This window comes from Rattus norvegicus, chromosome 2 (assembly GCF_036323735.1).
Source record: "Rattus norvegicus strain BN/NHsdMcwi chromosome 2, GRCr8, whole genome shotgun sequence".
Classification (NCBI taxonomy): domain Eukaryota; kingdom Metazoa; phylum Chordata; class Mammalia; order Rodentia; family Muridae; genus Rattus; species Rattus norvegicus.
This window is the reverse complement of record NC_086020.1, coordinates 26,278,257-26,290,327: the sequence shown is the minus strand read 5'-3', so window position 1 is coordinate 26,290,327 and position 12,071 is coordinate 26,278,257. Positions and strand designations below refer to the sequence as shown.

The window sequence follows — 12,071 nt, the reverse complement described above, 5'->3', positions numbered from 1 at the left end:
TAAATTGTTTTAAGCCAGTAAAATCTTACTAGCTTGTCACAGAGCAATAAAAGCCTAATATTTATGACACACAATGCAACCTGAAACTAAGTAAAAATCAGTAATTTAGAATAAAATCATATTTTTTCCTAAAACAGAACACCTCAGAAGTCAAAGCTACATCAGGTATTTTTATAAACAATGCATTTTAAAATGCCAGAAAGCAAGAGAAACCATTAACAGAAAATGGTCATACCTGTTAAGTATGGCTAAAGACGCTCAGGTTCAAAGGGATTGGCTTCAGACTGCCCTGGATCTTCTAAATTACAAAGAATAGGTCTGCTGCTAAATCAGGTGCTCCTGCCCCCAGTTTGTCAAAGGGTTTTTCTAACTTTAGAGTCTATGGATCGTGCCTAGGGAAGGAGGTAGGGAGGGAATGGGAGACAGAGGCACTTTAAGAATCAGATAAGCTTTCTGACTAGACAGAAGTTCTCACTTTCCTGAGTTTCACTGAAGGAATGCAAGCATCCCTCAGTAAGGTCACTAGCGTAGCAGGAGCAGGGGCAGGAGCAGGAGCAGGAGCAGCAGCAGCAAACTCACGAGAACAATTTTGGTTTTCTTTTTAACAAGCCCTCTAGGTGGTGCTGATAGAAGCTCACAATTGAGAACCACTAATCTAGTGTTAATTTCTGCCCATATCATTCTATAATCTAGTTTTCTTCCTGCTGTAAGCTCAAAAACTGCATCTGACCTAACATTCCACAGTTGCTATAAATGATAATAATAATAGTTTGTAGAATCAATAATAGATCAGGCTAGAGATGTGCTTCTTTGACTAGAAGGGTTTTAGAACAATGTGTTTAGGATGTGGATGGTCTCTCTGCTCTCTCAGTCCTTACTAACTTTTAACCTACGCCTTTTAACCATGTGTGCTTCTGACTAGCTAATGGCTTCACTAGAGTTCAGGAGGAAGTAATTACAAAAGAAGGACAAATCTAGGGACTAGAGAGATGGCTCGACACTTAAGAGCATATGCTGCTGCTCTTAGAGGACCTGGGTTCAAATCAGAACCCACATGGCAGCTCAGAACAGTCTGTAACTCCAGTTACAGGTGATCCCTCTTCTGCCCTCCATGAGCACCAGGTAAGTGTGTGGTATAACATTCATACACATGAAAGAAAATACTTTTTTAAACAGTGATGACAAAGTAGAATGTGGTACAGTATGGCCCAGCTTTTGCTTACAGATTAGAAATGCAAGTGACATAGAGACCATGTGACTCAGAAGCTGCAATGTTTTACCCTGGCCTTCCACATGTAGGTCTGTGCTTTTTAGCACAGGGAAAATATTCCAAAATGACATCTTAAGTGTCGTCCCTCCTCCCTGCACCAGCCTGAGATCTTCAGAGAAGAAAGATTCTATCTGCATAAGTATTCCAGGGGCTGAAGTGCCCAGTAACTACAAGGAGGGCTTGGCTTATAAAAATTTCAATTTAAAAATCACTGAAACGCTCTATACCAAACATGTGCAATAATGTTGAATCACTTAAAGTACTTCAATAGATTCCAAATCTAATGCATTAAGCAGATTTAAACACATTAAAGTAAAATGCAGGGTTTCATCATCTTAAAGACAAGAGACATGCATTTAAGGAACTCACCAAGATACCGAGCTTGCACTAAATGCGAATGTTTTATTAGAACTATAAGGGACTAAACACAGCTCTCCGAAGTCATCACTGAGCAACCATTCAGGTTCCCTGAACCAATGACAAAAGCTCCAGCAGCTGCAAGATTCAACACATGCTCTGTCACTTCATAGTTGTGCAACATTCCACTAGTCACGTGTTCCTATGGAGCCCTTTCTCTATAAAGATGCAAACAGCATTAATACTCTGGTAACTGTCAACAGAACAGTCCTTACATTTAAAACAGGTTTTTGCTGGAACAGTACAATAACTACTTTTTGGTCAATCTTGAACATAATGAACCAAAATGTTAGGTGTAAAAGCTAAAACTGATAAAATGCCTAGATTACTATATGTATGTGCAGTTACTGACTTAATGTATTCATTCCAGAGAAAACACATACTTCAGAAAGACTCAAAGCAATTCACTAGTCTTCCCAGAAACATGGCAGTACTTACAGCCCTCCTCCCCATATTTTTGTATATACAAACACACTTTATGTATGCAGTCCTGAATAATACACACTCTTGTACATTCTGCATTCATTTCATTACTTTATGTGACTGCCTACGCTCATCTTTGTGCACTATATGCCTCCGGTGCCCAGAGGCCAGAAGAAAACATCGGATCCCCTGAACTGGAGCTACAGATGGCTGTGAGCTCCCATGTAAGTTTTTTGAATAGAACCCAGGCTCTCTTGGAAGAGCAGCCAGTGCTCTTAACCACTCAGTCGTTTCTCCAGCCCCAGTTATACACTTTTGCATCATGGCAAAGACTACCATCTTTGAAAATACTGCGAGATTAGCTTCCTGCCACATTAAAAAAAAAACAAAACTGTAAATTTACCTATGGATTAAATCCTGACACTCAAAATACACTAATTTGGCACAAAATAAATGTAAACAGTAACACCGTCATTACTATCTTATACTTTATTCCATATTAACATTGAAACAGTAACACAAACATATATATAACACTAATAAAATGCCAAATGAATTCAATAACGAAAAAACACAATTAAAATTCTGCACATTACTTAAGCTAAATATATACGTAATCAAACTCTGTTCTAAACGTTTATAGCTACAGCCTTGGATCAACACTGCTGTCCATCTTGGCCAGAGAAGCTTCCTATCCCAGTGACATTCAACACAGAGACTCTGAACTGGTAAGATGCTGAAAAATAAAAATGCATAGCCCATAACTGCACGTCTGTCTCATACCCTCCAAGACCCAGGAGACAGCAAGGAAGAGGAAGCAGAAACACTGTTAAGTGCTAGGAAAGCAGTTTTCAGCCTGTGGGTCATGACCCCTTAGGTCAATCTCTATCTCTAAAAATATTTACAGCATGACCCATGACAGTAGCAGGATCAGTTATGAAGGAGCAACACAAACGATTTCACGGTGTGTGGGGACTGTCATCACAGCATGAGAAACCGTATTAAGGATTACAGTATTAGGAAGGTTGGGAACCACTGTAGAAGAGTCCTATAAAATGCTGGTTTCTATGTGTGACATGGGCAATCTCATCAGGAACACACACACAGCAGCTATGACCACATGCACTTGCACAGACCCACAGACCCAATTCAAAATAACAGGCAAAAGTGGGAAGGGGCGAGTTGGCAAGGAGGAGGGTATCTATACGAGAAGGAAACAGGAGAGGGCAATGGGGCGACTGTGTTCACAGCACAATGCATACACGCATGAACTTGTCAAAGACCTAACAAAATAAACAAGCTCTTGATTGTTAGCAGAAAAAGTAAAAGAACATCCTGCAAGATCTAGAACTACCTGTGCTTTTCTAATCAACAAAGAACCTCTAAAAAGTCAGGTTTAAGGGTTTTGTTTGTTTGTTTTTGTTTTTGTTCTGAGTCAAGGTTTCTCTATGTAGCCCTGGTACTCACACTATAGGTCAGGCTGGCTTTGAACTCAGAGACCTGCCTACTTCTGCCACCTGAATGCTGAGACTTAAGGCATGTGCCACCACGCCCAGATCTTCACTCAGTTGAACCCCAGTGATACTTAGGGATCCCGAGTGATACTAAGAGAGGAGCAGAGTCCTTATTAAGTACTATGATGGAAGCTGGCAGGGCAATTAAGCAAACCATATACACTTTAATGTTAGCAGCCCAAAGACAGGCATTCAAAACAACAGCGAAAGAGCAGCACTTTACAGAACAGGCCAAAAAGCTAACGGGATAGTAGGTTTAAGTTTAGGAATATCGGAGGATATAAGGATAACATTTTTCTGAGTTGAGATGCCAGGATCTTTGATTGTTTATTCCATTCAAGATATTTTACTAGGGAATCATTATGAGCCTAACAGGAGAAACTGAAAGTAACCAGGGATGAAAATTCCAAATCACAAAAATACTTCACAGAATAACCCTGGGACATCTCACAAATTCTTAAGAAAAACAAAAAAGCTACAGTAAGCTCCCATGTTATCCTGAGACATACATAAGTACAAAAAAGAATCTATATGGTCTACCTATAATAAATAAAATAAAGACCTAACCGAATTACTAGAAATATGCATTTTTCTGTATCTAAAAACGGGACCTAATCTACTCAAATCCTTTCAGCTAATTTTGCAAGTATGGTTCTGTGTTATAAACTCATCTGTTAGGAAAGACCCATGTGATTTACCCACAAAAACACATTAGAGGTAAGGCTCCCACTGCCTTCCTGTCTCCTTGAGGCAGTAGTACAAGCATTGGATCCAGAACCTCAGCTTGCTGGGCAGGTTATTCCATTACTGAGCTGTACTCCCAGGACCTCTGAGCTTCTTTTATAAAGACTCAACGACTAAAAACAGTGTGGAACTAGAAACAAGTCCTATTTCTGTATCTAAGATGTCAAGGACATGCTCTTTCACGGTCTTCTGGACACTGCAGCACGGAACACATAGATCCAGATGTGACATTAGATATAAGGCATGGTGACAATGACTTTACAAAACTTAACGCGGTGATGAAAATGCTATTCTTGACTGAAGACACGGTTTTTGTTTCACTTCCATTGTAATTCTTATTTGGTAGTTTTACAAAAAGCCATCAATTCTTACAACGCTTCTGCCTTAGGATTTGGTAGCAACCTTTTCATTTCAAAGATAAGGAAGAGCTCTTCGTGCTTTATAGAACCCAGAAAGAAAATACCCAGAGCTAGAGATGGCTCCACGGGTTAAAGCAAACCAACCCCAGCAAATGTGAAGCCTGCTGTGAGGTCTGGATCCCCAGAGCCCATGTAAAGCCAGGTGGGTGGGACGACGCTGGAACTCCAGAAGGGACATGGAAACAGAGACTCCCTAAAGCATGCTGGCTAGACTAGCCAAAAATGGTGAGCTCCAAGTTCAGCAAGAGATCCTGCTGCCATCTAAGATGGAGAGCTATTGAGAAAGACACTGATGTCAATCTCAGGCCTCCATAAGCACACCTACACACAATGACATGCCCCCTTCCTACATGCATGCAAACGCCACCCTCCTCCAGACACGCATTCACTTAAAAAGAAAAAAAAAAGCAAGATACCCCTAGGTTAGAGTTAACATTTCAATAATATTAGGTTTTAAAGAGATTAAGATGATTTTTCAAAAACTGCAAGGGTAAAAATTATAAGGATAAAACATTGACTAGACTTTTTTTTTTAGATTTCATAAACAATTTTGTTTTCTAATTAAAAAATGAGAAAAATATTTGGTCAGCCTACCTTAAAAATAGAAACGATAATTGAGTATAAATGAAATTCAGTTAAAAATTACTTTAGCTATACAAAAGCCATAATGGATTTAAGATCCATTATAGCTTTTTTGAAACTATAAAAACAAGACAAAAATAAAAGTAGAGAAAAAAGACAAAATATTAAAGAGATGCTGACAATTACTCATAAATGTCTTTAAAAACAAAAACAAAGAAGAAGGATTAGCTTGGTTTTGGACTGTTTTCCCTTCTCCTTCCTTAGACACTTAGGAACGCAAACGACCAACACGCTAGAAACTTAGCATCTTACGGGAAGACTATCAGTGTGTATGACGTGTTAACCATTAAAACACGAATGGAAGCTGAGTAAGGTACCCCCAACACTCAAGGACTGAGGTAGCTATGGATCACAAGGTCAGACCACCTGGGTACAAGAAAAACCTTTCATAAGTAGGACGGGTTGGGGATGGAGAAGGGGAGAGAGAGAAAGAGGAAGGAAAGGAGGAAGGGGTTCCAATAAGGAGAAAATGTGCTGTTATTTTTAAGATTTTATTCATACACTGACTGGGGTCTTGTTGCTGAAATCTTACCTATACTCCTATTCAGAAAGGATTAACAGTTTTAAGGAGTACTTAAGTTTTAAGTGGCACATACCTGTAAGGCCACTATCACAGGAGCTGAAGCAGTAAGACCAAAGCTGGAGGCCAATCTGAGTTACTAAGCAAGACCCTGGTGTCTCAAGTAAAAAAAAAAAAAAAGAGCTGCGTGGTTTTTTCCAGTTCTCATCCATGGACTTAAAGCTATCTAAAAGTTCCTTTTTACATACAAATTCTTCCGTAATTAATTTGAACTCTTACAATACCTCAAAATTACTCAGTGGGGGAAAAGGGGGGGGGGGGGCTGGAAGATGGTGCAGCAGTTAAGAGCACTGACTGCTCTTCCAGAGGTCCTGAGTTCAAGTCCCAGCAACCACATGGTGGCTCACAACCATCTATAATGGGATCTGGTTCCCTCTTCTGGTGTGTCTGAAGACAGCTACAGTGTACCCATATATGTAAAGTAAATAAATATTTTTTTTAAACTTTAGAAGTTTCTGATCTCCAAGAAAATCTTACTTTTACAAACAATGTATCTTGCAAACTTCATTGTCTCCACTGAGTATGTGAGCCACAAATCTTAAGGTATTAAACACAAGCAACACAGACAAAAGCCTGCGCGTTTCATTTAACTAGACAGGTCCTAACTAGACATACTAGAGCTAGCTAAAACAGTTATTTAAGCCTAGAGATAGGAATGGAGGATACCAGATAATGCTGAATATTTGGGATTCATTTTCCTGTCCTTCTATTCAGTTAGCAACATCCAAGACAGAAAGAAAGCTCAAAGGCAGAACAGAGCTGATCTTTTGAAATGTGAATCCTTTTATCTTGGCTGTCAGTAAGCAAGCATAAGGACAGTTTCTCTTGTCACCTCTCCAACTCATTGTTTCACAGCTCTCCTAAGTGCCTCTTATGTGAGTACACCACGCAGTTCCCAACACTGCTAACTCTACTTGAAAACTGCTAGTTCTAAAGTCCAATGACATATTCCTCTGTCCTCCCTCTGCACACTACGGCCTCCCAGTGATGTCATTTCCATTCCACTGCCCAGCCAGAGTCACTGTTTTAGCTTGTGGCTTCTACAGGACATACAAATCTGAATTAGCATAGCCTTTTCTCACCACTCCCCTGATCCTTCTTGTTAGTGCTTTGCTTCCTTCTGGTCCCATACTGGTCCTCCCACACCATCAAGAACTATGTTTTTCCAAATTGCCAGTTGCTACCACAGGTTTGTTAAATCCAATTACTGGGTCTTCACAATCATTTCTTCTTGAAAATGAAATGGAATATAATTGAATAGAAACTATCAGACTGCATTACATAAAGTAAAAACATTATTTTATGTCATTTTATATTTAAATGAGTACTAGGTCACGGCATAAAAATGTAAGCTGACAATGGATATCTTTTATTAACTGTCTGGCCTTAAAAGCAAACAAACAAAACAAAACAACCAGGCCCAAGCTGGTCTCCAACTCCAGATCCTCCTGCCTCACTTTTCTGAGGACAGGGTGTATACGGCATGGCACACATGCCTGTCTCTTAGGTTTAAAGACCAGTCTATAGTATAACCCAGTCTTTCATTGGCCTCCAAACCTCTAGCCTAGCTCTGGACAGTTCTGAGGACTCACTCTCTCTATCAAAGGAGCCCATACAAGCAAAGCTTTTATGCAGTGCTGCTGCCAATCACTGTTTACCTAAATGACCTCCAATGTGTCCACAAGGCCTTTTAGTATTCAATATCACCTCCTCCAGTCTTTTTATCTTTCCTATAGCCGCAAATGTCCCCTCATACGAATGTACTGTGGGCTTCACAAGTGCCCCACTTTTACCTCTTCCAACTTCACACCTTACTTTAACCTTGTTCCCCAGTTCTAAACTATAAACTCCTTCAGGGAGGAAGCACATTTCACTGCCTGTACACCAACACTCAGCTAGGTCTATGCCACATAACTGGTGCTCAAAGTTTGGTAAAATTAAGAAAGAAGTAAGGACTTGCACCTAAGTCGTTAGGCGCCTTTACAAAGTGCACTCCTCTCGTGACGGTGGATCAACATTTCCACATTTTTGCTACCAGCCCCGCCTTAAGCAAAATGAGACCCCAGGTAATAATGTAGCAGAGTACCCACTTCCTGCTTTAAGGCAAAAGGGCTCAAAGTTTGCAAAGTCAGGTAGATACCAGAACAAAAATTTCAACATTCTTTTGTAGGGACCACCCCCCCCCCATTTTATACATAACTATCTCTTAATAGAGACAGGCATCACTAAGCTACATAAAAACAAAAAAGTAGCACAAAATAACTGGCTGCGGTGGCTTGATGTCTGCTGCCTTCTCCAGTGTTCTGACAGAGCTGCAGACACCCTGCTACCCTATAATAAACTACTAGGGATGTGCCTAATGGGCACTCCTCCTGGAGATGCTGAAGCTTCTGGTGGGTTTCACTTTACATATTCGATCGTCTTTATTTGTAAGGTTTCTGACATCCTCCATTTTACACACCCATGCTCCTGACCTCACTCCAATTAAAGACGGTGCGGGCAGCTTTGACAGACTCTGCCGACTGCTGGTTTTGGCTGTTCTTTTCCTTTTCCACAGAGTTCATAAACTAGGATTACGGGAGTCATTTTTTCCTACCTAATCATTTATTTTTGGTTGAAAAAATAATTTCTTTACTCCCTAACTATACCTATGATTAAGGTAAATGTAAATCCTATTATAACTTAATATTAATCAAAATCCCATCTGTAATATATAAACTTATCCACATGAAAGTTCGGATATTCATCCAAGTAAGGTAATTTAAGGACTGCCTGGGAAAACTTTAAAGGTCATAACATTAACTTACGTTTCAAAGAGGCCCAGATGGCTGTGCTTATTCACTTACAAAGGGTGGAACCGCCCATAAATGCCTTTGCTGTGTATTTTCTTCTATTTCCACCTACCCTTCCTCTTTCACCAATGCAGATAAACCAAGTCACCCTCAGTAAGAAAGTGTCACATTGCCAAGTGTAGATTTCAGTAAGTAACACTCAGCTACCATCATGGCCATGAAGTTTTGGAGGGGCAAATTCAAATTATATCTATCACTCGCCAGGCAGAACTCTATTACAGCGTTATTTTACGTGTCATTTTTAAGTTTTATTCATTCTTTAAATTGAATAACGTGTATTGGTGTTTTGCCTGCATGCATGTATGTATGTGCACCACTTGCAAGCCTGGTGCCTGCGGTGGTCAGAAGAGTGTATCGGATCTCTGGGAACTGGAACTACAGAGGGTTGTGAACCACCATGTGGGTGCTGGGAATCAAACCAAAGTCCTCTTGAAGAATAAGTGCTCTTAACTCCCGAGCCATCTTTCCAGCCCTTAAAATGTAATTTTAACAAAAAGACAAGTGACTCATTTATAAACAAATTATGGTAAGTAGCTAAATGGATTTCCTGTAGGTAGCTTAATTTCCTATTTCAAATAGTAGTGTCCTTAGTACCTATCTCACTCTTCATCTGGTAAAAAAAAAAAAAAAGAGCATTCCTGTAATGTAAGAGATGCATAACTGATTCTCCTCTTTGACGATGCTACTCCAGTCTGAGGGACGCAGCATACTCCGTGAAAAACTATCACCTGATTTTGTGTGTAGGTGAGAGTGCACGACACTCCAACACGGCTTACAAAACACATTTCAAACGGTGGGAAGTCAAATGTTTCCAATATTAATTTTTTTTAGTATTTTCTCATTTGGTGAAACCGACCAGAACACTTTCTAACACCTTCATTTCCTAGCTTCCATGCTTAAACACATTAGAAGAAAAAAAGTCAACTGCTGACCATTAAATGAGGAAAGAAAGAAAATCATTTTTACAGGTTGGAAAACTCTTACACTCCTCATTTTACCGACAAGAATACAGCCCATAAAGGTTAAGTAATTTGCTGAAGGTCACTTTGCTACTAATAGCAGAACCAGAAATAGAATAAGGTATTTTAATTACATTCTTATCACTTGTCATTTAAGTATTAAAAATAATTATCAACTCATAATTAATTCCTGAGGAAGAACTGCTATGACACATGACTACATTTTCAAAGTTGTATAAGCCAATAAACTTCGAATTGTAATTACTAGGGCAAAAAAGCAACTATTCAAGAACTTTATAAAGTGTGTGTTCCTAAGCTATCACAATGAATTTCAAAATCCATCATTCCAAACCTCGTTCCTCAACTACTTTTTTATCGGTGCTAGTTGGACCTGAGGAAGAATGCAGAGACAGCACTGACAATCCACTAAAGAAATGCGAAGATCCCCACTCCATAACACAGGCTTCCAGCTTAATTAAGGAACTAGCATTTTATTATGCAGCAGTGTTAGAATGAAAAGTTTAGGAAATGCACTCTAGGCTGGCTTTGGGCTATGCCGAATATGTAAATCTGACACTGTTGGCACAAGCTAAAGGTTTGAGCTTAAAAAGAAACAAAACAGAGAAGTGAACACGTTCCTTCAATCAACAGCTTGCCTCTCCAGCACCCACACCGTTTAGATCGAAACAGCCTGAGATTTCCGTTTAATGCCCAGTAAACCAAGCTGTATATTTGGTTTCGGATGTTCAAGGATAGAACAGGGCACTGCGAGGGCAGCAACTTACAAGGGATCAGTTCCAAGGACTGGAGTCTAACCACTCACTACAATCCCCCCTTTGGACAGCTGATCATTTCTACAAAGTACTGGCAGAATGTGCAGCTTTGAACGACACCGCCAACCAAACCTAAGATAGCAAAATTTAGTGACCTATACAGCGGTTCGGTCTATTAGGAGGTTCAGGGTAGACAAGTGCATTGTCTTCATATATATCATTAATAAAACTGTAACTGAGTTACAAACATTACACATTCTAATTAGGACCTCTGGTGTCACTCTACAATAATACAAATATAATCTGTATTTTAAAGTAGTACCCGTTTTCCAAGGGATCGAATTTAAAAACATGGTCACCATCACCGCTCAACTGCACACACGCATAAGCAGATTTAAAGCTGTGATAAGCACAAAATCCTTACCCCATTTTGCCCAATGAAAACTTGCTCTGAAGTTTCTGCTCTTATGCTACAGAAATAACTTCCAAGGAATTTTCTCCGTCTGTTATTTTGCAGTTGCTTTTCCACCCCCGAGATCTTTTCCGGAGGCAACTCAACGAGGCAGACAATTCAGTTAGTTCTTGTCGGTAAAATGATTTCACTCGCGCTGACACCAAAACGTTCAAACATTTGGAATTTGAAAAGGTTGCGCGGAGAATATAGCACTTTAACTATTCCATAAAATTAGTGTACGTGTAGAAAAACGCAAAAGCCAGCTTCAGTGAGTCTGATAAAAAATGAGTTCGCTGATCATTTCGCTCACGTCTTCCACGACACTCAAGCAGCCAGGTTACTCGGCCTTTGGGCTAAGGCGGTGGGTTCAAATTTCACCACACCAGGTCCCTGGGGGTGGAGCGTGCAACCCAACGCGACGTGCACTTGAATAAAAATTCTACGGGTAGCAATTCCACTGTCTCCCTTACATTAAAAAAAAAAAATTATAAAGAAGAAATCTCGAAGTGCAAACCCCAGCCGCTCGCGATGTGCACAGCACACCACATTGGAATCTGTCCTTTGAATGTTCGTTCTCCTAAGACTCGGAGCAGAGAGGAGGTGGAGAGCAGGCAGAGAAGGCTGGGAAGGATCGATTCGTTCTCACGAGGAGCATCAGCGGAGCCATTTCCAGGCTGGCGGCTAGCTGGGGGCGCAGCGGCCGCCGGGGAGCAGCGCAGGGGGCCCGAGCCCACCTCCCACGGCTTCCCGGCCCCCGCCGAGCACAAAGGAGCCCCGCTCGCGGCCGCCCCCTCTTCCCGCCTCTCCTCGCAGCACCCGCGGCCTCGGGCTCCGGGCCGCGGAGAATGAATGAATCAGAGAACCCAGCCCCGCGCGGTCCCCCGCACCCAGCCCCCAAGCTCCCGGCGGTCGCGCGCTGAAGCGAGAGGCTCGCGGCTCGTCTGAGGCACGGCAGCCGCGGCTCGTGCCCCCACCCCGGCTCTTCTCTCCCGCTCCGCGCCGCCTCACATTCCCAGGGCCGCCG

At 41.2% G+C, this 12,071-nt stretch overlaps 1 protein-coding gene across 3 annotated transcripts in view; it reads right to left on the bottom strand.

Moving 5' to 3' along the window:
• Homer1 (homer scaffold protein 1) overlaps positions 1-11,316 on the bottom strand; it is a 109,268-nt gene extending 97,952 nt beyond the window's left edge. For 2 of the 3 annotated variants that reach the window (XM_006231775.5, XM_039102105.2), the window contains exon 1: positions 11,018-11,158. In XM_006231775.5, the coding sequence (XP_006231837.1) occupies positions 11,018-11,022 (5 nt within the window). In that variant the 5' untranslated portion in view covers positions 11,023-11,158. Of the gene's footprint in view, positions 1-11,017 lie in introns of all 3 variants that reach the window. The other variant, NM_031707.2, reaches the window with a different exon arrangement.
• Between the last annotated feature and the right edge of the window lie 755 nt (positions 11,317-12,071).